The sequence below is a fragment of the Ranitomeya variabilis genome, chromosome 5, assembly GCF_051348905.1.
Source record: "Ranitomeya variabilis isolate aRanVar5 chromosome 5, aRanVar5.hap1, whole genome shotgun sequence".
NCBI lineage: Eukaryota > Metazoa > Chordata > Amphibia > Anura > Dendrobatidae > Ranitomeya > Ranitomeya variabilis.
In genome coordinates, this window is record NC_135236.1 from 629,854,426 (window position 1) to 629,881,420 (window position 26,995).

General features: G+C 39.8%; 1 protein-coding gene across 8 annotated transcripts in view; it reads left to right on the forward strand.

The window, feature by feature from the left end:
- The window catches only part of LOC143776637 (protocadherin gamma-C5-like), a 671,321-nt gene that overhangs the window by 339,287 nt on the left and 305,039 nt on the right, over positions 1-26,995 (forward strand). For 2 of the 8 annotated variants that reach the window (XM_077266238.1, XM_077266246.1), the window contains exon 1: positions 1,374-3,971. The exons of the other annotated variants lie outside the window; for them this stretch is intronic. In XM_077266238.1, the coding sequence (XP_077122353.1) occupies positions 1,536-3,971 (2,436 nt within the window). In that variant the 5' untranslated portion in view covers positions 1,374-1,535. Of the gene's footprint in view, positions 1-1,373; positions 3,972-26,995 lie in introns of those variants that run through there. 8 annotated transcript variants of the gene reach the window in all.

Genomic DNA, 26,995 nt, shown 5'->3' on the forward strand with positions numbered 1-26,995 from the left:
TTTAGTCACTCCATTTTTCACAAAACACAATAAGCCTTTTCATCAAAGCATTTATACCAGTATTCTATTGTAAAAAGGCTCCTGATTTATGAGGAGGCTTAGGGTATGTGCACACGTTAAGAATTTGGTGCAGAAATTTCAGCAAGATTTCTGCATCTCTTGGCAAGGAAGATGAAGGTTTTTAATAACCACTATTTTGCAGCATTTTTGACACATTTTTTACATTTGTTTTTGTTGCAGATTACTTCTCATTCATTAGTGTGGGTGAAATCTGCAGCAAAAATGTTGAAAGAATTGACCTGCTGAAGATTTAAATCTGTTCCAAACCTGCAGGTCAAAAATAAGCAGTGTGTACATGAGACTTCAGGGTTCTCATTCACTTTGCATCAGGAAACCCTTCAGATTTTGTGACAAAACTAAATAGAAAAATTGGGACAAAAATACAATGCATGTGCACAGCCTTACACCTTTTCATGAATCAGGAACATCTGAGCCCAGCACATCTGCTCTTCAAGGGGAGCAATGCCGATCTTGATAAGTCGAGCCCATTGGTTCCATTCATGATTCTGTTTATTTGCTTAAAATTAATGTTGGATATTTGGACTTTTTATTATGTTGTTACCTACAATCAGTTTTGGAAGTAAAAAATAAAAGAATCTTGTCGGTGAAGCAGAAATATTTAGTGTTAATCTCTAGGATTGTGAGATAGCTGCCCACTCAGTCCCTTTTTTAACAACACAGTAACAGACGGGGCTTCAGCATTTTGTACCCACGTGTTCTTGGAAAAAGATCAGAGTCTTGGATTCAATTTAGTGTATACAAAACAGGGTAAATACATTCATTTCTGCATTGTCACATGAAAAGGATTACAGTTTTATCATTTATTCAGTCCAGTAAAATGTGCCTTAAGATTTTTTTTATTCTGAAAGGAGTAATATCTTTTCTAAGATTTGCATATCTCCATGGTAGAATTAGTAATGTATAATTACAATATGTCAAGTGCTTGAATTTCTTTTTACGGTACGGACTAACTTGTTAACTGTATCGTGGATCCATCTGCTGCAGGGAAATATATATTCAATATACAGTATATAACTTTATGATAGCGACGGGTTTCTACTGCAGATTTCAATTGTTTGGAAATGTATTCGTCGTCAAATGTTGATAAATGAACATTGGAAGATACAAGTTGTTCTGTACTTATGAATGCTATGATATAAGTACGTATTGTAATGCCAGAGCAGTTTTAGTCATTGGAAGAGTGGGAGTAACTCTTAACCAATAATCTAGGGAGCTAACATCTAATATCTGCTTTTGATGTCTTTCTTTTCTCCACCCCCGTTAGTGAGTCACCCTCCCTCTCCCTCACTTTGATCAGTAAGAATAACAAAGCTATGCAAAGTCGCTTTCATAAAAGGAACAGTTAGTAAGGACTGAATTTGCTTTGTTGGATTATTCAAGACCATAGGATGATTTGGGAGTTCATCTAACAACCTGACATCTTGTACCCATCATTCTCAAAGTATTTCATTAAAATGGACTTTAAGAAGAAATGGAATGCTTGGAAATGGCAAGTATTTTATGTTTTTTCACTTGGATATTTGGGAAGGGTTTGTGCTCAGTTACATTATACCATCGTAGAAGAATCTGAGCCTGGAACGATCGTAGGAAATGTAGCTCGTGATTTGGGATTGAATGCTGAACAAATTTTTGATCGGAAACTGAGACTAGGATCTGAAGAAAGCAGGAGATATTTTATCCTTAATTTGGAAACTGGAGATTTGCTTCTGAATGAAAAGATCGACAGGGAAAGCCTGTGTGGTCTAAGCTCAAGCTGCTTGTTGCCTGTAGAATTAATAATAGAGAAACCCTTAGAGCTATTTCGTTTGTTTATTGAGGTTTTGGACATAAATGACAATTCACCTCATTTTATTAATAACGAGAGACTGATAAAAATAGCTGAACTTGCAGCTCCAGGGTTGAGGTTCCCTTTAGAGAATGCCATTGACCTGGATGTAGGCACTAATGCTGTAAGTTCATATGAGATGAGTCCAAGCCAGTACTTTTCACTGAATGTCAAGAAGCTAAAAGACGGCAAGCTTTTTCCAGAATTAGTATTAGAAAATGCTTTAGACAGAGAAGAAATAGCAGAACATCACCTTATATTATCTGCTTTAGATGGTGGTCATCCGGAGAGATCAGGGACAACAAAAATAACTGTGCACGTCTTAGATAACAATGATAACCCTCCAACATTTGATCAGCCTGTGTACAAGATTAGTGTAATAGAAAATATTATGCCTGGGACATTATTAATTAAACTTAATGCTACTGATCTGGATGGGGGTCCTAATGGTAATATTGAGTATTCTCTTGAAGACCACAGCCTGAATTCAGCAGGGAAATTGTTTAAGCTTGATCCACATTCTGGAGAGATTCATGTTCAGGGACATATTGATTTTGAAGAATCTAGTTTTTATGAACTCTATGTAAGGGCAAGAGATAAAGGTGTTCCAGTTATGGAAGGACATTGTGTCGTTCAAGTAGAAATTGAAGATTCCAATGATAATCCTCCTGAAGTGTATGTGACTTCACTCGAAAACTCAATTCCAGAAAATACTCCTATTGGCACAGTAGTTGGACTGTTTAATATTATTGATCGTGATTCAGGGAAAAATGGAGAAGTACACATAGAAATACCACCAGGGATTCCTTTTAAATTTAAATCATTTGAAAATCACTATTCTTTGATCACAGATGGTGTTTTAGATAGGGAAATTAAACCTCAGTATACCATATACTTAGTCGCCACTGATTTAGGCTTGCCACCAATGAATACAAAGAGGACAATTGTGCTCAATATCTCAGATGTCAATGATAATCCTCCCATCTTTTCACATCATTATTTCAATGCCTACATATATGAGAATAATGTTCCTGGAATTTTACTTTGCACTTTGTTTGCTACAGATGCAGATGAAGGAGAAAATTCCCAACTAAGGTTTTCTGTATCAGAAACTTATATTGCAGGTTCTCCAATATCTTCTTACATATATGTAAGTGAAAACAATGGCAAAGTTTATGCTCAGCGTTCTTTCAATTATGAGCACATACAACTTTTAGAAGTTAAGGTTTTTGTAGAAGATCAAGGGTCTCCAAAATTAAAGTCAAATGCCACCCTTTATATATTTATATTAGATCAAAATGATAATTATCCAAAAATCCTATACCCAGTTTTGACTAGAGAGGCCATTGAGCATCAGAGAATACCTCGTCCTGCATCTGCAGGATACTTGATCACCAAAATAACAGCGGTAGATGCAGATTCAGGTTATAACGCATGGCTTTCGTATAGCATTTTAGATTCATCGGATCCTTCCATGTTTAAAATAGCTGCACATACAGGGGAGATACGAATGATGAGACGTTTGCTTGAGTCTGATGAAAGCTTGTACACCATTCTAGTTTTGGTTAGAGACAATGGAAATCCAGCCTTATCAAGCACAGCTACAATCTATGTTTCCTTCGAAGAGGTGATACATGATGAAACTCCTAAGTCCCAAGATTATCAGACAGCTCACAATGAGCCATCAGACATAACATTATATTTAATAATTTCACTTGCTGCTGTCAGTACAGTAGCAATCATCACATTCATTGTTCTGACAATAAGGTGCATAAGGACAAATAATGACCAAAGCTCCAGTACATGCTTTGGTGGCTCCGAAGTAAATGACTTGCAATGTCCCCATCAGCCAACGCTTCATCTCAATTCAGATGGTACCTTAAAATACATGGAGGTTAAGACTTTGACTCGTCCTACAAATCAATGTTATAGTACCTGTATTTCACCAGCATTGGAAAGAACTGATTTCACCTTCTTAAGGCCCTTGGATTTCCCTCAGCTAAAGGACATACTGAATGATGAGGAGTCATTCTCAATAAATAGCGACTTCAGCGATGTGATTCAGGTGAGGAGCATTGACCATTGTGTTTAACATTTCCTAATGTAAAATTAAACTATCACATTGGATATAGGCTGTCTGATCGGCCAGCAGGCTGTTATAAAACTGAATAAGTAGAAAAATAGTTTTGTGGTAAAATATTCGGTATAATTTGCTTTTTTTTAATGAATCAAAATCCCTGTTAATTTTGCTTCAATTAAATAGATGGCCCTAAGTAGTGATTGACAGATCTTTTGTACACTTGATCTGTTAAGGCTGTCAGTCAATGATTATGACCACCCACTTGACTACTAACCCAAGAATCATCAAACCTATGTATCAATCTGTTCAGTTCCTCCTGCTCTACAACAGGCTACCCATAGATTTCTACCTGACAGTTCCCTGAAATAAATCTTGCATAAAACCTAAACATAAAGTCTCAATCAAATAATTCATATTCATCAGAAATCTGCTCTTTTAATAGTTTTGACTAATATGTATCTCTAGATTCTTTTAGGAGAATTTACTGAATTCAGAAAATAGAACACATGTGTTTGGAAAAGAAGAAGTTTAATTCCAACCATGTTATTTATAGGAATATGTTTGTATCAAGGAAAAATAATTTGCATATTAATATTAATTTTTACTTCAAAGTCAGTTATTTCTCCCATTATAGGGCTTGCTGCTAGCAGTGCTATGAATGTCCTAAAGACATGATTCATATTCTATCTGGCTCTATGCCACTGGCTGTTTTAGTGTCTTAAAGTATGAACTTAAGTTGACATGAAATATGACATTTTTGTGCATTCTGTTGTTATCGGGATGGCGCACTACATAGAGATGACTTTTTCACTCTAACTGTAATTACTTAATGAGCTAAATAACACAGCTTTAGAAGGTATTTCTATTGTATAGATCTATATTTTCTCTTGAGTCAGCATATCCAAGATGTGTAATGTGAGTTAAACAGCTTTGAAAACATAATATTGTGACATTCTGTCATGAGATGTTTATGCTACATGTGTCTGTATGTGGGCACCTATTAGCTGTAATGGAAAATGGTGCCTGTCAAGGGTTATGATGGCATGCAGCAGTATCATAAGTATTTGGAGAACTTAAAAGAGATTTTTAAGAAAAAAGTAAAAAGATAAAAAGTATTAATGTTTTACATTTTTTTTAAAGATTTCATATGCTTTTCATTATATAATATGTGACAATGATTTAAAAAGTTTTTATATTTACAGCTTTTAAACACTGGTGTGAATAACTTTTTGCATTTGTCATGAAAACCATTTGTAATGCTTGCTCACATTATGACTGAAGTAAATGTGGGCTGGACCTTCTCATATTTGTCTGACATCACTCACTTTGACCCAGCTTAGTAAATGAACTGTGCATGCCCAGGGAGGAAGTGGTTGTGCAGGAATCATCTAACTGTTACCACCAGCGCTGCAAATCTCAGCTAGCTGTGTCCTAAGTTACCACTGCCTCACTAGGCATGCGCAGGGTACAGATGAGTCAGAGTGTGCACACTCACTTACTGCACATTGGTAGAGAGGAAGATTTAGAAACTGCCAGCAGAGATGACATTTTTACAAATCATGCTACACTACCGTTCAAAAGATTAGGGTCACCCAGACAATTTTGTGTTTTCCATGAAAACTCATACTTTTAATCATCAAATGAGTTGCCAAATGAATTAAAAATCTAGTCCAGACATTGACAAGGTTGGAAAAAAAGATTTTTATTTGAAATAGTAATTTTCTCCTTCAAACTTTGCTTTAGTCAAAGAATGCTCCCTTTGCAGCAATTCCAGCATTGCAGACCTTTGGTATTCTAGCAGTTAATTTGCTGAGGTAATCTGGAGAAATCTCACCCCATGCTTCCAGAAGACCCTCCACAAGTTGGTTTGGCTTGATGGGCACTTTTTGCGTACCATACAGTCAAGCTGCTCCCACAACGGCTCAATGGGGTTGAGATCTGGTGACTGCGCTGGCCACTCCATTACAGATAGAATACCAGCTGCCTGCCTAAATAGTTCTTGCATAATTCGGAGGTGTGATTTGGGTCATTGTCCTGTTGTAGGATGAAATTAGCTCCAATCAAGCACTGTCCACAGGGTACGTCATGGCATTGCAAAATGGAGTGAGAGCCTTCCTTATTCAAAATCCCTTTTACCATGTACAGATTTACCACTTTACCAGCACCAAAGCAACCCCAGACTATCACATTACCTCCACCATGCTTGACAGATGGTGTCAGGCACTCTTCCAACATCCTTTCAGTTGTTCTCCTTCTCATAAATGTTCTTCTGTGTGATCCAAACACCCCAAACTTGGACTTGTCTGTCCAGAACACTTTTTTCCAATCTTCCTCTGTCCAATGTCTGTTGTGAATTTGGATTCTGGGCTCCCACGGTGGCTACTGGTGGAATTGAACTGGTGTTTTCATCTTCTCTGTTCACCTGTTCCCATCAAGATGTGGGAGTCGCTATATAACCTTGCTGCTCTGTTAGTTGCTTGCCGGTCAACAATGTTATCAGAAGCCTCTCTGTGCTTGTTCCTGCTCCTAGACAACTACTAGATAAGTTGGACTCTTGTCCATGTTTGTTTTTGCATTTTTGTTCCAGTTCACAGCTGTAGTTTCGTTACTGTGTCTGGAAAGCTCTTGTGAACAGGAATTGCCACTCTGGTGTTATGAGTTAATGCCAGAGTTTTAAAGTAATTTCTGGATGGTGTTTTGATAGGGTTTTCAGCTGACCATGAAAGTGCCCTTTCTGTCTTCTGCTATGTAGTAAGTGGACCTCAAATTTGCTAAACCTATTTTCATACTACGTTTGTTATTTCATCTTGATTCACCGCCAATACATGTGGGGGGCCTCTGTCTCCTTTCGGGGTATTTCTCTAGAGGTGAGCTAGGACTAATATTTCCCTCTGCTAGCATTATTTAGTCCTCCGGCTGGTGCTGGGCATCTAGAATCAACGTAGGCATGCTACCCGGCCACTGCTAGTTGTGTGTTAGGTTTAGTTCATGGTCAGCTCAGTTCCCATCTTCCAAGAGCTAGTTCCTATATATGCTGATGCTATGTTCTCTTGCCATTGAGAACATGACAGTTTGACCGGCCCCACTAAAGGGTTAAAATCCTTGGCTGAGAAAGGAGAGAAATAAGAAGTCTGCTGAGAATTTTTTTTTTTTTTTTTTTCTCCTTCTAATCTTTGAATGGCTCTGTGTCCACCTGTTTGTAATGGATCTTCAGAGTGTAACTGCAGGTTTGAATAATCTCGCCACGAAGGTACAAAATTTGCAAGACTTTGTTTGTCATGCACCTATATCTGAGCCGAGAATTCCTTTGCCGGAATTTTTCTCGGGGAATAGATCTGGGTTTCAGAATTTTCGAAATAATTGCAAATTATTTTTGTCCCTGAAATTTCGCTCTGCCGGAGACCCTGCACAGCAGGTCAGGATTGTGATTTCCTTGCTCCGGGGCGACCCTCAAGACTGGGCTTTTTCATTGACACCAGGGGATCCTGCGTTGCTCAATGTGGATGCGTTTTTTCTGGCCTTGGGGTTGCTTTATGACGAACCTCATTTGGAGCTTCAGGCAGAAAAAACTTTGATGTCCCTATCTCAGGGGCAAGATGAAGCGGAAATTTACTGTCAAAGATTCCGTAAATGGTCTGTGCTTACTCAGTGGAATGAGTGCGCCCTGGCGGCGACTTTCAGAGAGGGTCTCTCTGATGCCATTAAGGATGTTATGGTGGGGTTCCCTGTGCCTGCGGGTCTGAATGAGTCCATGACAATGGCTATTCAGATCGATAGGCGTTTGCGGGAGCGCAAACCAGGGCACCATCTGGCGGTGTCCACTGAGAAGTCGCCAGAGAGTATGCAGTGTGATAGAATTCTGTCCCGAAGCGAGCGGCAGAATTTTAGACGGAAAAATGGGTTGTGTTTCTATTGTGGTGATTCTACTCATGTTATATCAGCATGCTCTAAGCGCACTAAAAAGCTTGATAAATCTGTTTCCATTTGCACCTTACCGTCTAAGTTTATTCTATCTGTGACCCTGATTTGCTCTTTGTCATCTATTACCACGGACGCCTATGTCGACTCTGGCGCCGCTTTGAGTCTTATGGATTGGTCCTTTGCCAAACGCTGTGGGTATGATTTAGAGCCTTTGGAGACTCTTATTCCTCTGAAGGGGATTGACTCCACCCCATTGGCTAATAATAAACCACAATACTGGACACAAGTAACTATGCGTATTAATCCGGATCACCAGGAGATTATTCGCTTTCTGGTGCTGTATAATCTACATGATGATTTGGTGCTAGGATTGCCTTGGCTGCAATCTCACAACCCAGTCCTCGACTGGAGAGCTATGTCTGTGTTGAGCTGGGGATGTAAGGGGGCTCATGGGGATGTATCTGTGGTTTCCATTTCATCATCTATTCCCTCTGAAATTCCTGAGTTCCTGTCTGACTATCGTGACGTCTTTGAAGAATCCAAGCTTGGTTCATTACCTCCGCACCGAGAGTGCGATTGTGCCATAGATTTAATCCCGGGTAGTAAATACCCAAAGGGTCGTTTATTTAATCTGTCTGTGCCTGAACATGCTGCTATGCGAGAATATATAAAGGAGTCCTTGGAAAAGGGACATATTCGTCCATCGTCATCTCCCTTAGGAGCCGGTTTTTTCTTTGTGTCAAAAAAAGACGGCTCTTTGAGACCATGTATCGATTATCGGCTTTTGAATAAAATCACTGTAAAATATCAATACCCATTGCCGTTGCTGACTGATTTGTTTGCTCGCATAAAGGGGGCCAAGTGGTTCTCTAAGATTGACCTTCGTGGGGCGTATAATTTGGTGCGAATCAGGCAGGGGGATGAGTGGAAAACCGCATTTAATACGCCCGAGGGCCACTTTGAGTATTTAGTGATGCCTTTTGGTCTTTCAAATGCTCCGTCAGTTTTCCAGTCCTTTATGCATGATATTTTTCGCGATTATTTGGATGAATTTATGATTGTGTATCTGGATGATATTCTGATTTTTTCGGATGACTGGGACTCTCATGTCTAGCAAGTCAGGAGGGTTTTCCAGGTTTTGCGGTCTAATTCTTTGTGTGTGAAGGGTTCTAAGTGTGTTTTTGGGGTACAGAGGATTTCCTTTTTGGGATATATTTTTTCTCCCTCTTCCATTGAAATGGATCCTGTCAAGGTTCAAGCTATTTGTGATTGGACGCAGCCCTCTTCTCTTAAGAGTCTTCAGAAATTTTTGGGCTTTGCTAACTTTTATCGTCGATTTATTGCTGGTTTTTCGGATATTGCTAAGCCATTGACCGATTTGACTAAGAAGGGTGCTGATGTTGCTGATTGGTCCCCTGACGCTGTGGAGGCCTTTCGGGAGCTTAAGCGCCGTTTTTCCTCTGCCCCTGTGTTGCGTCAGCCTGATGTTGCTCTACCTTTTCAGGTTGAGGTCGACGCTTCTGAGATCGGAGCTGGGGCAGTGTTGTCGCAGAAAAGTTCTGACTGCTCCGTGATGAGGCCTTGTGCCTTCTTTTCCCGTAAATTTTCGCCCGCTGAGCGGAATTATGATGTTGGGAATCGGGAGCTTTTGGCCATGAAGTGGGCTTTTGAGGAGTGGCGCCATTGGCTTGAGGGGGCCAGACATCAGGTGGTGGTATTGACTGACCACAAAAACTTGATTTATCTTGAGACCGCCAGGCGCCTGAATCCTAGACAGGCGCGCTGGTCATTATTTTTCTCTCGGTTTAATTTTGTGGTGTCATACCTACCGGGTTCTAAGAATGTTAAGGTGGATGCCCTTTCTAGGAGTTTTGAGCCTGACTCGCCTGGTAACTCTGAGCCCACAGGTATCCTTAAGGATGGAGTGGTATTGTCAGCCGTTTCTCCAGACCTGCGGCGGGCCTTGCAGGAGTTTCAGGCGGATAGACCGGATCGTTGCCCACCTGATAAACTGTTTGTTCCTGATGATTGGACCAGTAGAGTCATCTCTGAGGTTCATTCTTCTGCGTTGGCAGGTCATCCTGGCATTTTTGGTACCAGGGATTTGGTGGCAAGGTCCTTCTGGTGGCCTTCCCTGTCACGAGATGTGCGAGGCTTTGTGCAGTCTTGTGACGTTTGTGCTCGGGCCAAGCCTTGTTGCTCTCGGGCTAGTGGATTATTGTTGCCCTTGCCTATTCCTAAGAGGCCTTGGACGCACATCTCGATGGATTTTATTTCAGATCTGCCTGTTTCTCAGAAGATGTCTGTCATCTGGGTGGTGTGTGACCGTTTCTCTAAGATGGTCCATTTGGTTCCTCTGCCCAAGTTGCCTTCTTCTTCCGAGTTGGTTCCTCTGTTTTTTCAAAATGTTGTTCGTTTGCATGGTATTCCTGAGAATATCATTTCTGACAGAGGGACCCAATTCGTGTCTAGATTTTGGCCGGGCATTCTGTGCTAGGATGGGCATAGATTTGTCTTTTTCGTCCGCTTTCCATCCTCAGACGAATGGCCAGACCGAGCGGACTAATCAGACCCTGGAGACATATCTGAGGTGTTTTGTGTCTGCTGACCAGGATGATTGGGTTGCTTTTTTGCCATTGGCAGAGTTCGCTCTCAATAATCGGGCCAGCTCTGCCACTTTGGTGTCCCCGTTTTTCTGTAATTCGGGGTTTCATCCTCGATTTTCCTCTGGTCAGGTGGAATCTTCGGATTGTCCTGGAGTGGATGCTGTGGTGGAGAGATTGCATCAGATCTGGGGGCAGGTGGTGGACAATTTGAGGTTGTCCCAGGAGAAGACTCAGCTTTTTGCCAACCGCCACCGTCGTGTTGGTCCTCGGCTTTGTGTTGGGGATTTGGTGTGGTTGTCTTCTCGTTTTGTCCCTATGAGGGTCTCTTCTCCTAAGTTTAAGCCTCGGTTCATCGGCCCGTATAAGATATTGGAGATTCTTAACCCTGTTTCCTTCCGTTTGGACCTCCCTGCATCCTTTTCTATTCATAACGTTTTTCATCGGTCATTATTGCGCAGGTATGAGGTACCGGTTGTGCCTTCCGTTGAGCCTCCTGCTCCGGTGTTGGTTGAGGGTGAGTTGGAGTACGTTGTGGAGAAAATCTTAGACTCTCGTGTTTCCAGACGGAGACTCCAGTATCTGGTCAAGTGGAAGGGATACGGCCAGGAGGATAATTCTTGGGTTAATGCATCTGATGTTCATGCCTCTGATCTGGTTCGTGCCTTTCATAGGGCCCATCCTGATCGCCCTGGTGGTTCTGGTGAGGGTTCGGTGCCCCCTCCTTGAGGGGGGGGTACTGTTGTGAATTTGGATTCTGGGCTCCCCCGGTGGCTACTGGTGGAATTGAACTGGTGTTTTCATCTTCTCTGTTCACCTGTTCCCATCAAGATGTGGGAGTCGCTATATAACCTTGCTGCTCTGTTAGTTGCTTGCCGGTCAACAATGTTATCAGAAGCCTCTCTGTGCTTGTTCCTGCTCCTAGACAACTACTAGATAAGTTGGACTCTTGTCCATGTTTGTTTTTGCATTTTTGTTCCAGTTCACAGCTGTAGTTTCGTTACTGTGTCTGGAAAGCTCTTGTGAACAGGAATTGCCACTCTGGTGTTATGAGTTAATGCCAGAGTTTTAAAGTAATTTCTGGATGGTGTTTTGATAGGGTTTTCAGCTGACCATGAAAGTGCCCTTTCTGTCTTCTGCTATGTAGTAAGTGGACCTCAAATTTGCTAAACCTATTTTCATACTACGTTTGTTATTTCATCTTGATTCACCGCCAATACATGTGGGGGGCCTCTGTCTCCTTTCGGGGTATTTCTCTAGAGGTGAGCTAGGACTAATATTTCCCTCTGCTAGCATTATTTAGTCCTCCGGCTGGTGCTGGGCATCTAGAATCAATGTAGGCATGCTACCCGGCCACTGCTAGTTGTGTGTTAGGTTTAGTTCATGGTCAGCTCAGTTCCCATCTTCCAAGAGCTAGTTCCTATATATGCTGATGCTATGTTCTCTTGCCATTGAGAACATGACAAATGTCTGTGTTCTTTTGCCCATATTAATCTTTTACTTTTATTAGCCAGTCTCAGATATGGCTTTTTTTTGGCACTGACCTGAAGGCCAGCATCCCGGAGTCGCCTCTTCACTGTAGATGTTGACACTGGCATTTTACGTGTACTATTTAATGAAGCTGCCAGTTGAGGACCAGTGAGGCGTCGAATTCTCAAACTACAGACTCTATTGTACTTGTCTTGTTGCTCAATTGTGCAGCGGGACCACCCACTTCTCTTTCTACTCTGGTTAGAGCCTGTTTGTGGTCTCTTCTGAAGGGAGTAGTACACACCGTTCTTGAACATCTTCAGTTTCTTGGCAATTTCTCGCTTGGAATAGCCATCATTTCTAAGAACAAGAATAGACTGTCGAGTTTCACATGAAAGTTCTTTTTTTCTGGCCATTTCGAGAGTTTAATGGAACCAGATTCTCGACTAGCTCAAAGGAAGGTCAGGTTTATAGGTTATCTACTCAGCCAAACTGTTTTCAGCTGTGCTAACATACTTGCACAAGGGTTTTCAAGGGTATTCTAACCATCCATTAGCCTTCTTACACAGTTAGCAAACACAAAGTACCATAAGAACACTGGAGTGATGGTTGTTGGAAATGGGCCTCTATACACCTATGAAGATATTGCATTGCAAGCCAGATGTTTGCAGCTAGAATAGTCATTTACTACATTAACAATGTATAGAGTGTATTTCTGAATCATTAAATGTTAGCTTCATTGGAAAAAACTGTGCTTTTCTTTCAAAAATAAGGACATTTGTAAGTGACCCTAAACTTTTGAATGGTAGTGTATGTCCACTGTGGCATGATGACTAGTCATGAGCGAGTGTACTCGTTGCTTGGGTTTTCCTGAGCACGCTCGGGTGGTCTCCGAGTATTTATGACTGCTCGGAGATTTAGTTTTTGTTGATGCAGCTGCATGATTTACAGCTGCTAGCCAGCCTGAGTACATGTGGGGGTTGACTGGTTGCTAGGGAATCCCCACATGTGATCAAGCTGTCTAGTAGCCACAAATCATGCAGCTGTGGCAAGGAAAACTAATTCTCTGAGCAGTCACAAATGCTCAGAGACCACCTGAGGGTGCAATTAGTATATTCGCTCATCACTAATGATGACATGATTAGTAAAATGGCTAGTCTGTTGAAATCTGTGCCCCCACATCTAGCCAACCACAATCTTGCATTTTGCCACTGCAGTTATAAAACTGATTTTTGATATACAGTCATCATGGTCAAAAGCGTTGGCCCCCTTGAAATTGTACCAGTAAAGGAAATATTTCTCCCAGAAAATTATCCCTGAACAATACTGCAATTACACATGTTTTGTATATGAACAACGCAAAAAAACAAAAAAAGGCAAATAGGACATCATTTCACACTAATCCCCAAACATGGGTCTGCCAAAATTGTTGGCACCCTCAACTCAACATTTGGTTACACACGCTTTGGAATAAATAACTGCGATCAATCGCATCCTATAACCATCAACCAGCTTCTTACAACTTTCAATGTAAGGTGAAACTTGATGTGAACATTGTCTTACACTTTAGAAAATATCTGGGTGACTTGGTTTCAGAGAAGACAGAATGTTAGGAAAGTTGTCAGGTTGTTTTAAAGAGAATTGATTAGTTAAGAAAATGCGTATGTCACGGGAGACCTAGGCAGGAAAGAGCTAATAACCCGGGCCCCTGCGATTTCCCTCAGACTAGGGAAACCCTGACTGACCCTCTCCCAGAGTTTACACTGATGGTGTGCATGTCTGGGCCTCCACCCTCGCCCTATCTCCTGTTTCAACCCTAGGCTGAAACCACAACCCACCACCCAGTGAAGAGTCCACACTCCAATACCCACAGTTAGCACAGTCAAGGATAACGGAAAAATAAGCACCACGCCGCAGTCACTCAGGAATACACTATAAATGCACAGGGAAAAACAAATACAAATATAGGAAGGAGCTTCCAATCCGAGCACCAGGTAATTTAACCCTAGACCAGCTAGATAAAATCTAGCCGACGCCAATGAGTGCATAGTGGTCAAAAGCGGAATTACCGCTGTCTGTCGAACGACCTGGTCTGAACAGCGTCCGACATGACAGCGTATTTAAATATTTTATTTTGGAATGCCAAGTCAACAGGTCTGAGTTAATTGTTTAGGAGGGTCTCTTCCTCTGGATGAAAAACAGGAGCCTTTTCCAGTCTTCAGCCTTGGTAATACCATGCCAGGGATTCCACTCTCTTCTGTCATACTCATGACCTCTGATTGCAGTGTGCTCCTCTTTGACATTTAAAGGTTCATAGGATGACAGTGCACCTTTTCTTCAAACAATTTCCCTAGAATTAATAAGAATTGCTTGTTGCTTAAGAATTGATGCATTGACTTTGTACAGGCTACAACTTTCTGGCATGCAACACTGCTTTGGTGTATCGTAAATCTTGAATGCATAGTTTCTTCTAGAAAGGTATTTAGAATTGACAGTCCTCAGTAGTTGATACCTTTTAATGTCTAACTGTAGCTATCAGTTAGCCATTAAAAGGTATCATCTACTGAGGACTCTCAATTCTAAATATTTTTCTATCCACTGGCTAACGCGGTACCAAGAGATATATCTTTCTAGTTTCTTCTAAAAACTTTTCTGCAATCTTTTGATGTGTCTAATGTTCTTGGTGCAACAGCAGGAAAGCAGGAGGCTAAATTCTCCTTTGTGAAGCCTCAGACAGATGACTTTTTTTGTGTGTTTGTTCTATCCATGTTTTTCAGAAATGGAATACAGACCAATTGTGGGATACAGGGCAGTTCACATGACTGTGTCATGACTGATCCATGACTGTCATGATCCATTTTTGATCTGAGTTATCCAATTTTGATCACATAAAACTTCCGCATTCACATCAATAAGTCCATAAAAACTCAAGCTGCAAATTGATGCTATCCCAGATGTCCATTTTCACTTATTAATTGATAGGATAAAGTTAAGAAACCTCCTATCAGATTTAGTCTTTGCTCACTCACTTAGCAACGCTCCATGCCGGTTAAAGTAGCTGCCAGAACTTTACTTTTCTATGTATTGATAAGCACAACCACTCTCAGTAATCTCAGCTACTGCTTATTGTTTCTGATAGGTTAGCAAAATGGCTGACTTAATAAAAGCTTCCTGTGTCTGGCCTAGCCTGGAGGCAGTGTGACTCCCCTAGCCTGGAGGCAGTGTGACCTGGCCTAGCATGGAGGCAGTGTGACTAGCATAATTAAAGAACACTGTAGCTGGTAATGTGATGGAGCACTGTGATTGGTATTGTCAGAGGAACTGTGACAGATATAGTGGTATACTATAACTAGCAATGTCAAGTGACAGTGTGACTAATATCTACGGGGCACTGTTGCAGCATAGTCAGGAAACACAATGTCTAGCAATGTAATGGGGCACACAGGGCGACTGACAATGTAATTAGATATTGATAGGCATAGTATGTCTGTTAATTAGGTCTGTCAGTGGTTGCCTGGCAGATCTAAAAGGGATACCATGGACAGGCTTTGCGCGAGTCACTCCATTACATAGTTTTGGCCATGGAGTCAACTGCTGGCTGATGCTGCAGACTAGCATGAATCATCAGAAGTAGGGCAGTCAAAGTACAAATCAAAGGGCAAAAGAATGCCCACTAATAGGGCCATGTCCAGACAATGGGAATATGACAATCAAGAAGGAAATCTAATTCAAGACTGAACCAGAATAAAACTAACTAAATCTTGCAGTTCTCAGCAGTAGGCTGGGAGTTTTTGCAGGGTGTCGTGCTTTCCAGTTAGCGATGGTAGGTGAATGATTACGCCAGCTGACCACAACTATAGATCCCAGCCACCCCAATCTCAGTGGAGCAATCTGCTTAAAATGAAAAGGACACAAACCAAAAAAAATCAAAGGTTGATTTACTGTGATTATTGCCACATCTTGTGGTCCAGGCCACATTATAGTTTGAAAAAAACTGTATATGCCCCTCTCTTCTTATTTCTTCTTTTGTTGTAAAGTCTCCATGACCCCAAATTTAAACAGCAGTGCACATAGCATTGTATATTAAAAGGTGTATTACACAGATGATGCTTTAATGTCAATGGACTTCAAGTAATGCTTTATTTTTCCTATGAGGAAGATGAAGAATGATTGAACACTTCCTGATGAGTTCCTCTTTTGATTATAGAAAATAGTTTGAGATCTGTGCTATTGGATAATTAGCCAATTTTTATGCACTATAGACATTTTTTGATGAACAGAGATAAACAGATCAATTTATGAAAGTTGAATCTCCTGAAATAAGCAGATTCAAGCAAGTTTGAAAAAAAAATGATTGATTTGTGGTTTGAAAACAAAAATGCTGGGCACTATTTCCTACAATGCTGAAACATCAGAGAGCAGGCAAACATCATTTTACATTGTCATATGGTTTGCCAACCTTCTAGAAATTCCAGAACAGTCCATGAAAATATGACTTTTTTGCTCTGTCCGTAAAAAAAAGTAAGCTGTCCATAATTTTTTTAAGATGAACAAAGTTATACAGATTATAAATATGTAAGTATCATCATTTTACAATTTAGAGTGAATGCAACTGATGTCTTCATATCGGAATTATTGGCTGTAGACATGTATTAGTTATAATCATAACCATTTCATATGGATTTTCAATGTATCAATAAAAATTATTTTCTGTCTGTGATTTCTTGATAAGCTGTGCAGAAAAAATAAAAAGCCAAGTTGACAATCCTAATTGGCTTTAATGTAATGCCCTGCAGCTGTGAGATTTTATGAATTATCCTACGTTGTAAAGTGACAGTTGATACCTGGACCATCACTGATCAGTGGTTCCCAAGTGGAGCACAGTGTGTATGGCAAAGTCATTTTCCATCTCTAGAGTCACTGGGTAAGTCTCTGTCTCCTGTAGAGTGTAATCTTTTATGGTTAGTGGGGTCCTCTCGATTTAGTCTGTAAATAGTAAGCTCTTATGAACAGCGGGGTCCTCTCTTTGTCGCCTGTAATTTGTAAGCTCTTATGGTCAGCAAGGTTCTCTCTCCTGTAGATTGTAAACTCTTATGGTTAGCGAGGTCGTTTCTCACTTTACTGTAAAATATAAACATTAATAATTAGTGGAGTCTTCTGTCTTTAGCCTGTAAATTGTAAATGCTTATGTTCAGGAGGGTCCTCTCTTTCTTGCCTGTAAAGTGAAAAAATGTGTTATGTTTAGCAAGCTTTTCTCTGTCTTCCAAAAATTGTAAACTCTTTGGCTATGTGCACATGTTGCAGATTAGCCTCTGGAATTTTTTGTGCAGATTCTGCATCTCTTGGCAGAAAACGCAGGTGCAGATATATATATATATATATATATATATATATATATATATATATATATATATATACCAAATAAAAATGAAGGCAGCACTCCAATTCTTTAAAAGTGAAAAAACCTTGTGAAGTTTATTTCAGCCCCACATCACCATACGACGTTTCGGCTCACACTGAGCCTTTCTCAAGCAGTGGGTGGTAACAAGTCATGTGCTTATATACAGACCACAATCATTTTACATCTTATAGTAGCCATATTCCTGTTTACAGTGATTATCATATAATTCTCTCATATTTCTATAAATGCTCCAGGTGTATGCTTTTAACATCTAAAGTGCATTGTGCCAAGGTGCTATTACAAACTATTTTTGTTCCACATTCCCTTTAATGTCATCACTTATACCTTCTTGATTCATATTCCTTATTGCCTTGTCTACATAGTTATTCATATTTACAATATTCATGTATCATGGCGCTTACCCCACCGGACAGATGGAGCCACATGGAGGACTATATCACCGCTGAATTCGGCGTTCCCTATGCTTTACTGCGCATGTCAAAGCGTCACATCACCACATGTTCGTACGCCAGCCAATGAGAATCTAGGACTTCCTACCTATTACTCGCGCCTGCGCACAAACACTTTGTCAGATCGATACCGCCATTTTGGTTGTGGCAACCATGTACTTCGTATGTATATCAGTGTCTCTTTCTATTACTATGAATCAATGTTGTTAATTTACAGTGTCTTTATCTATCTGGCTACCACTCGGGCTATTTTTAATATACTTCCAGCTAGCCGGACTGCACCTTTTACAGGTTGTCTCCCGCTGCCGATGGACCTCTACCTTGACCCATAACCTTTACAGATCACATGATCTCCGTAGTAGGACCCATATAAGTGTGCCGATATTGCTATTATGCCCGGTATCAGAGAATTACTACAGCACTTGATCTCATATTTATATATATTTATACTTGTTACGGACACTAATAAAAATACTCAATAACCAAAAATACTTGCTATTATCATATTTATTTAGATAATTATACAAAGATTCTCAACTGGCTAGCATACCAACACTCAGAAAATTTTTAAAGAAAATTTTTTTTAATACTTTTTATATATCAAGTTATGATGCCAGTTAAGTCCTCCTCTGTGAACTCCAATCCGTAACACGGCAGAACAAAGGCATTTTTGCTGGGAGTGGAGACATATCTAAAAAAAATATACAAACATTACATTATTAAAAAGGAGCAATAGAACAAACAATATTCTACATGTTCCATATCAATACTTGGAGTAAATACACACCCCATTCTGATGAACGTATCCCCTTAAGATTGAACCATATTTGGATGAATTTTAAATTCTACATTTAGGCCTTTCGGTTTTAAGGTGTCCAACTCATATATCCAACGGAGTTCTAGTTTTTTTAATAAACACATTCTGTCCCCCCCTCTCCTCTGAGTAGGAACTCTGTCTATAATTCTAAATTTCAGGTCTTTTTCTGTATGTTTAAAATCTGAAAAATGTTTCGAGACTGGTAAGTCTTGTCTTTTCTTCCTTATTGAATGGCGATGGTTATTTATGCAAGTTTTAAATTCACATGTCGTTTCGCCAATATACCACAATTTACAGGGGCATTCCAATAGATATATAACATAGTCAGAGTTACAAGTAAAATATTCCTGTATTGTGTATTCTTTATTTGTTACTGGATGATTGAAGCTAGGACCCTTTATCATGTGTTTACAGTTTACACATGATAGACATGGAAAGCAACCATTTTGTTTAGCACCTGTAATTGTGGTTTGGCCAATATTTTTTAAGGAACCAATATCTGATTTGACAATCTGATCTCTGAGATTTTTACTTCTCCGATATGAGAAGAGTGGAGGTTCCCCAAATTCTTTAACATTTGGTAGGCATTTTCCCAACATACCCCAGTGTTTCCTTATTATTATCTCTGCTATAGGCCCACTCTCTTCCGTATATGTCATTACACAAGGTATTCTTTTAAGCATTTTTTTCTCTGTATTTTTATTAAGTAGTTCCCTTCTGCTTTTTTTAAAAATACTCTCTTTCACCCTATTTAGTAATGCCTTCGGGTATCCTCTCTCCAAGAATTTTTTTGCCAAATTATCCACAACTCCCTCTATCTCATTTTCCTCTTTCACTATTCTACGCACCCTCAACATTTGACTGAGGGGTATTGACCTCACCATACTCTGAGGATGTTGGCTATCAAATGTTAGAAGGTTATTTTTGTCAGTTTTTTTGACAAATAACATTGTTGTGAGTTCTCTATTCTCTTGTTTTACCAAGACATCTAGGAACTGTATACTAGATCTAGAGGACACTAGTGTAAATTTGATGGTTTCGTTTATCTTATTTAGATATTCATGAAAACTCTCAAGTTCTTTGTCTGTCCCTGTCCATAGGAGGAAGACATCGTCTATGTATCGCCACCACACCAGCACATGCCGGAAGTGGTGGGACACATAGACGAGGTCCTCCTCCAGAACACTCATCATAAGATTAGCATATGCGGGGGCCATACTGGCCCCCATTGCTGTACCGCGTTGTTGTGAAAAAAATGTATCACCAAAAAGGAAGTAACTCCGCCTCAAAATAATATCCAATAATTTTAATATGAATGCTTTACCTTCCACAGACACTTCAATCATACTCAGCTTTTTTTCTATTGCTTTTAATCCAAATTGATGTTCAATCGATGTATAGAGAGAGATGACATCATATGATGCCAGAATCACCTCTCCCTTTAGTTTTATATCTTCCAATTTGTTTAGAAAATCTGTTGTGTCTTGGATATAGGATTTACTCTTTTTGGCAATTGGGTTGAGGATTCTATCCAGGAATGTTCCCATCCTACTGAACACTGAATCCACCCCCGACACTATAGGTCGTCCAGGGGGGTCTATCAGTGATTTGTGGATCTTTGGGGTCGTATATAATACAGGAGTTCTTGGGAATTCTATGTACAAGTAATCCATAAGTTCTTGATCTATTATGTTCTTTTTTACTGCTTCTTCTAGGCATTGTTTAATTTCAGCCATGATATTAAATTTAGGGTCACCCTCTAATTTTTGGTATACTTTTTCATCCCTCAATTGACTGTTAATTTCTGCAATATACTTATGCCTGTCCATGATGACGACCGCACCACCCTTATCTGCGGGTTTAATGATGAGGTCGCCATCATGGACATGCTTTGGATTCCTCCACTGTAATATTTGGATGTTTAAATGCTCTTGTAGCCCCATTCCTCAACTCCTCTATCTCCCCTCTTACCACTTTTTCAAAGGCATTAATAACAGCAGAATTTGTAGGCGGTATGAACTCACTACGCTTTTTAAGCCCCATAGATCTAGAATTGAACTCACTGCTTCCTTCGACATTTCCTATATCTTTATGTTGAAACCACTCCTTCAGTTTAATGGATCTAAAAAATCTATCCAAATCCATTTGCAAATTAAACCAGTTAGTATGTGAGCATGGGGAAAAGGATAGACCTTTACTTAGGATAGAGACCTGTGCTGGAGAAAGTACCTTTTCAGAAATATTAATCACGAGGTCTGATCCCGTTTCTTGTTGGCTGCCTGTCTCTGAGGCTGCAATCTGTTTTTCTCTGGTTTTCTTTTGTTCCCGGCGGTGCCGCTTCCCTCCTCTCCTCTTATGTTTGACTGTCCTTCCATTGTATTCTCCTGGTCTATAAGAAAAAAAAATGATTTTTCTTATAGACCAGGAGAATACAATGGAAGGACAATCAAACGTAAGAGGAGAGGAGGGAAGCGGCACCGCCGGGAACAAAAGAAAACCGGAGAAAAACAGATTGCAGCCTCAGAGACAGGCAGCCAACAAGAAACGCGATCAGACCTCGTGATCAATATTTCTGCAAAGGTACTTTCTCCAGCACAGGTCTCTATCCTAAGTAAAGGTCTATCTTTTTCCCCATGCTCACATACTAACTGGTTTAATTTGCAAATGGATTTGGATAGATTTTTTAGATCCATTAAACTGAAGGAGTGGTTTCAACATAAAGATATAGGAAATGTCGAAGGAAGCAGTGAGTTCAATTCTAGATCTATGGGGCTTAAAAAGCGTAGTGAGTTCATACCGCCTACAAATTCTGCTGTTATTAATGCCTTTGAAAAAGTGGTAAGAGGGGAGATAGAGGAGTTGAGGAATGGGGCTACAAGAGCATTTAAACATCCAAATATTACAGTGGAGGAATCCAAAGCATGTCCATGATGGCAACCTCATCATTAAACCCGCAGATAAGGGTGGTGCGGTCGTCATCATGGACAGGCATAAGTATATTGCAGAAATTAACAGTCAATTGAGGGATGAAACAGTATACCAAAAATTAGAGGGTGACCCTAAATTTAATATCATGGCTGAAATTAAACAATGCCTAGAAGAAGCAGTAAAAAAGAACATAATAGATCAAGAACTTATGGATTACTTGTACATAGAATTCCCAAGAACTCCTGTATTATATACGACCCCAAAGATCCACAAATCACTGATAGACCCCCCTGGATGACCTATAGTGTCGGGGGTGGATTCAGTGTTCAGTAGGATGGGAACATTCCTGGATAGAATCCTCAACCCAATTGCCAAAAAGAGTAAATCCTATATACAAGACACAACAGATTTTCTAAACAAATTGGAAGATATAAAACTAAAGGGAGAGGTGATTCTGGCATCATATGATGTCATCTCTCTCTATACATCGATTGAACATCAATTTGGATTAAAAGCAATAGAAAAAAAGCTGAGTATGATTGAAGTGTCTATGGAAGGTAAAGCATTCATATTAAAATTATTGGATATTATTTTGAGGCGGAGTTACTTCCTTTTTGGTGATACATTTTTTTCACAACAACGCGGTACAGCTATGGGGGCCAGTATGGCCCCCGCATATGCTAATCTTGTGGTGAGTGTCCTGGAGGAGGACCTCATCTATGTCTCCCACTACTTCCGGCATGTGCTGGTGTGGTGGCGATACATAGACGATGTCTTCCTCCTATGGACAGGGACAGACAAAGAACTTGAGAGTTTTCATGAATATCTAAATAAGATAAACGAAACCATCAAATTTACACTAGTGTCCTCTAGATCTAGTATACAGTTCCTAGATGTCTTGGTAAAACAAGAGAATAGAGAACTCACAACAACGTTATTTGTCAAAAAAACTGACAAAAATAACCTTCTAACATTTGATAGCCAACATCCTCGGAGTATGGTGAGGTCAATACCCCTCAGTCAAATGTTGAGTGCGCGTAGAATAGTGAAAGAGGAAAATGAGATAGAGGGAGTTGTGGATAATTTGGCAAAAAAATTCTTGGAGAGAGGATACCCGAAGGCATTACTAAATAGGGTGAAAGAGAGTATTTTTAAAAAAAGCAGAAGGGAACTACTTAATAAAAATACAGAGAAAAAAATGCTTAAAAGAATACCTTGTGTAATGACATATACGGAAGAGAGTGGGCCTATAGCAGAGATAATTAGAAAACACTGGGGTATGTTGGGAAAATGCCCACCAAATGTTAAAGAATTTGGGGAACCTCCACTCTTCTCATATCGGAGAAGTAAAAATCTCAGAGATCAGATTGTCAAATCAGATATTGGTTCCTTAAAAAATATTGGCCAAACCACAATTACAGGTGCTAAACAAAATAGTTGCTTTCCATGTCTATCATGTGTAAACTGTAAACACATGATAAAGAGTCCTAGCTTCAATCATCCAGTAACAAATAAAGAATACACAATACAGTAATATTTTACTTGTAACTCTGACTATGTTATATATCTATTGGAATGGCCCTGTAAATTGTGGTATATTGGCGAAACGACATGTGAATTTAAAACTTGCATAAATAACCATCGCCATTCAATAAGGAAGAAAAGACAAGACTTACCAGTCTCGAAACATTTTTCAGATTTTAAACATACAGAAAAAGACCTGAAATTTAGAATTATAGACAGAGTTCCTACTCAGAGGAGAGGGGGGGACAGAATGTGTTTATTAAAAAAACTAGAACTCCGTTGGATTTATGAGTTGGACACCTTAAAACCGAAAGGCCTAAATGTAGAATTTAAAATTCATCCAAATATGGTTCAATCTTAAGGGGATACGTTCATCAGAATGGGGTGTATTTACTCCAAGTATTGATATGGAACATGTAGAATATTGTTTGTTCTATTGATCCTTTTTAATAATGTAATGTTTGTATATTTTTTTTAGATATGTCTCCACTCCCAGCGAAAATGCCTTTGTTCTGCTGTGTTACGGATTGGAGTTCACAGAGGAGGACTTAACTGGCATCATAACTTGATATATAAAAAGTATAAAAAAAAATTTTCTTTAAAAATTTTCCGAGTGTTGGTATGCTAGCCAGTTGAGAATCTTTGTATAATTATTTAAATAAATATGATAATAGCAAGTATTTTTGGTTATTGAATATTTTTATTAGTGTCCGTAACAAGTATAAATATATATAAATATGAGATCAAGTGCTGTAGTAATTCTCTGATGCCGGGCATAATAGCAATATCGGCACACTTATATGGGTCCTACTACGGAGATCATGTGATCTGTAAAGGTTATGGGTCAAGGTAGAGGTCCATCGGCAGCGGGAGACAACCTGTAAAAGGTGCCGTCCGGCTAGCTGGAAGTGTATTAAAAATAGCCCGAGTGGTATCCAGATAGATAAAGACACTGTAAATTAACAACATTGATTCATAGTAATAGAAAGAGACACTGATATACATAAGAAGTACATGGTTGCCACAACCAAAATGGCGGTATCGATCTGACAAAGTGTTTGTGCGCAGGCGCGAGTAATAGGTAGGAAGTCCTAGATTCTCATTGGCTGGCGTACGAACATGTGGTGATGTGACGCTTTGACATGCGCAGTAAAGCATAGGGAACGCCGAATTCAGCGGTGATATAGTCCTCCATGTGGCTCCATCTGTCCGGTGGGGTAAGCGCCATGATACATGAATATTGTAAATATGAATAACTATGTAGACAAGGCAATAAGGAATATGAATCAAGAAGATATAAGTGATGACATTAAAGGGAATGTGGAACAAAAATAGTTTGTAATAGCACCTTGGCACAATGCACTTTAGATGTTAAAAGGATACACCTGGAGCATTTATAGAAATATGAGAGAATTATATGATAATCACTGTAAACACGGATATGGCTACTATAAGAGGTAAAATGATTGTGGTCTGTATATAAGCACATGACTTGTTACCACCCACTGCTTGAGAAAGGCTCAGTGTGAGCCGAAAACGTTGTATAGTGATGTGGGGCTGAAATAAACTTCACAAGCTTTTTTCACTTTTAAAAGAATTGGAGTGCTGCCTTCATTTTTATTTGGCATATTAATTGGGTGGATGAGTGGACTGTCTTGCCCAGGAGGCCTGGCACCCATCGGTGAGCATTGTGCTGCTTCCATTTTTTTATCTATATATACATATATCTATATATATATCTATATATATATATATATATATATATATATATATATATATATATATATAATCCATTTTTTTGCAATTTTAATCAATATTTTGTTTAAGGAGAAACGATAGTGTATCACCTGCGCTTGTGTATGGAAGCTAAATAATCCCCTGAGACTAATAATAGGCAAATAAAGGCTTTCAATAGTTGTACATAAGTACTTACTAGGTACCAATACAGTGTTGTGGCTGCAGATCTTTCATGTACTGGGAGTCCGGTTTACCGCTGCAGGGTGGTGAGATCGCTGAGAGTCCGGTTCACCGCTGCACAATAGTGAGATCAGGGGAGCTAGACTCACTACGCGTGAGTCGGGTCTGGTAAGAGGACGCGGGAGTCAGGTGGAAGCTGCCAGCTTCTAGCGTGCCCCGGCCGGAAGCAACGCTGAAGCGGTGGCGGCGTTGAGAAGGGGCGTAGTAACAGTGTGACGTCACAGCTAGTGGGCGGGCGCGTATGTGGATTAACCAATCCAACGCGTTTCGAAGGATACGATCCTCTCAGCGATCTCACCACCCTGCAGCGGTAAACCGGACTCCCAGTACATGAAAGATCTGCAGCCACAACACTGTATTGGTACCTAGTAAGTACTTATGTACAACTATTGAAAGCCTTTATTTGCCTATTATTACTCTCAGGGGATTATTTAGCTTCCATACACAAGCGCAGGTGATACACTATCGTTTCTCCTTTTTCTCTCAGCTTACAGGGTACGCACAGACCCTGTTTTTATCACCAGCAGCTATTCCTTATTCCCCGCTCCTCCTCCTCACCTTCCATTCTCCGAGCGCCAGTGTATCCCCCCCTTTTTTTCTACAATATTTTTTTTACCTACTGTAGATCTTACTGTTCAGGTTGAACCATATATATTTTTAATGTTGCATTTCTTTTTATTGACATATGAAACTAATATATTCACAATTTGGTATTATATATCACCAAACCTTTTTTGTATCATTAACATCACTGCATTAATAACTTTTGTCAGTAAAACTTTGAACTACTGTGAATATTAAACTTTCATTTGCAGGGTGAAATTAGCATAGTTGGCCAGAAGAGGGCAGACTGGTCATTTAATATTACAGAATTCTCCAATACTAGATCTGCTGTTATAGTCTTTGTGCTCTCCTCCCCCTGGCTCAGTGAATCATCCACCCCTTCTCTTCTCGCAAACAAAGAGGAGCTGATGCTTCGATGAAAGCCTTGTGGATTATTTACTTCTACCTTATATTTTTTATCCCAAATGATGGATATCTATACCTCAAGCTAATTGGATTCTAAACAATTTATGCATCATCAAATATCAAGGAATAGCATTGAGATATGGACTACAGAAGCAGCTCACAGGCTTGGAAATGGCAAGTAGTCTGCTCTTTTCTCCTTTGTAGCTGGGGCTGGGTCTCTGGGCAGCTGCGTTATTCTGTTGTTGAAGAGTCTAAACCTAAGACTATAGTGGGAAGTGTAGCTCAGGATCTGGGTGTAAAACGCTCAGACATTTCTTATCGAAGGTTACATTTGGAGGCAGAAAAAAGCAAGTATTTTGCACTAAATAGAGAAACTGGAGCTTTGATTGTGAAGGATAGAATTGATAGGGAGAGCCTTTGTGGATTGACTGCAAGCTGTTTGATGCATTTGGAGGTTGTGACTGAAAATCCATTGGAGCTTTATAACGTAGAAATTGAGATTGTGGATATCAATGATCACTCGCCAACATTTTCAAGCAATTATCGAAATCTAAATATTTCTGAAGTGCTCACAGGTCCTGGTGCTCAGTTTGCATTAGAAAGTGCAGAGGATTCAGATGTTGGTGTGAATGGTGTCAGTCAGTATACACTGAATACAAATCCTTATTTCTCATTGTCTGTGAAGAATCGTAAGGATGGAACACTCATCCCTCAGCTGATACTAGAAAAGGTTTTAGACAGAGAAGAAAAACAAGAACATCACCTCATTCTCACAGCTATTGATGGAGGAGAACCGGCCAGATCAGGGACCTGCAGAATAACAATCATTGTATTAGATATTAATGATAATCCTCCAGTCTTTAATCAGTCGGTTTATAAAATTAGCATAAAGGAAAATTCACCTTTGCTTTCTGTTATTCTAAGACTCA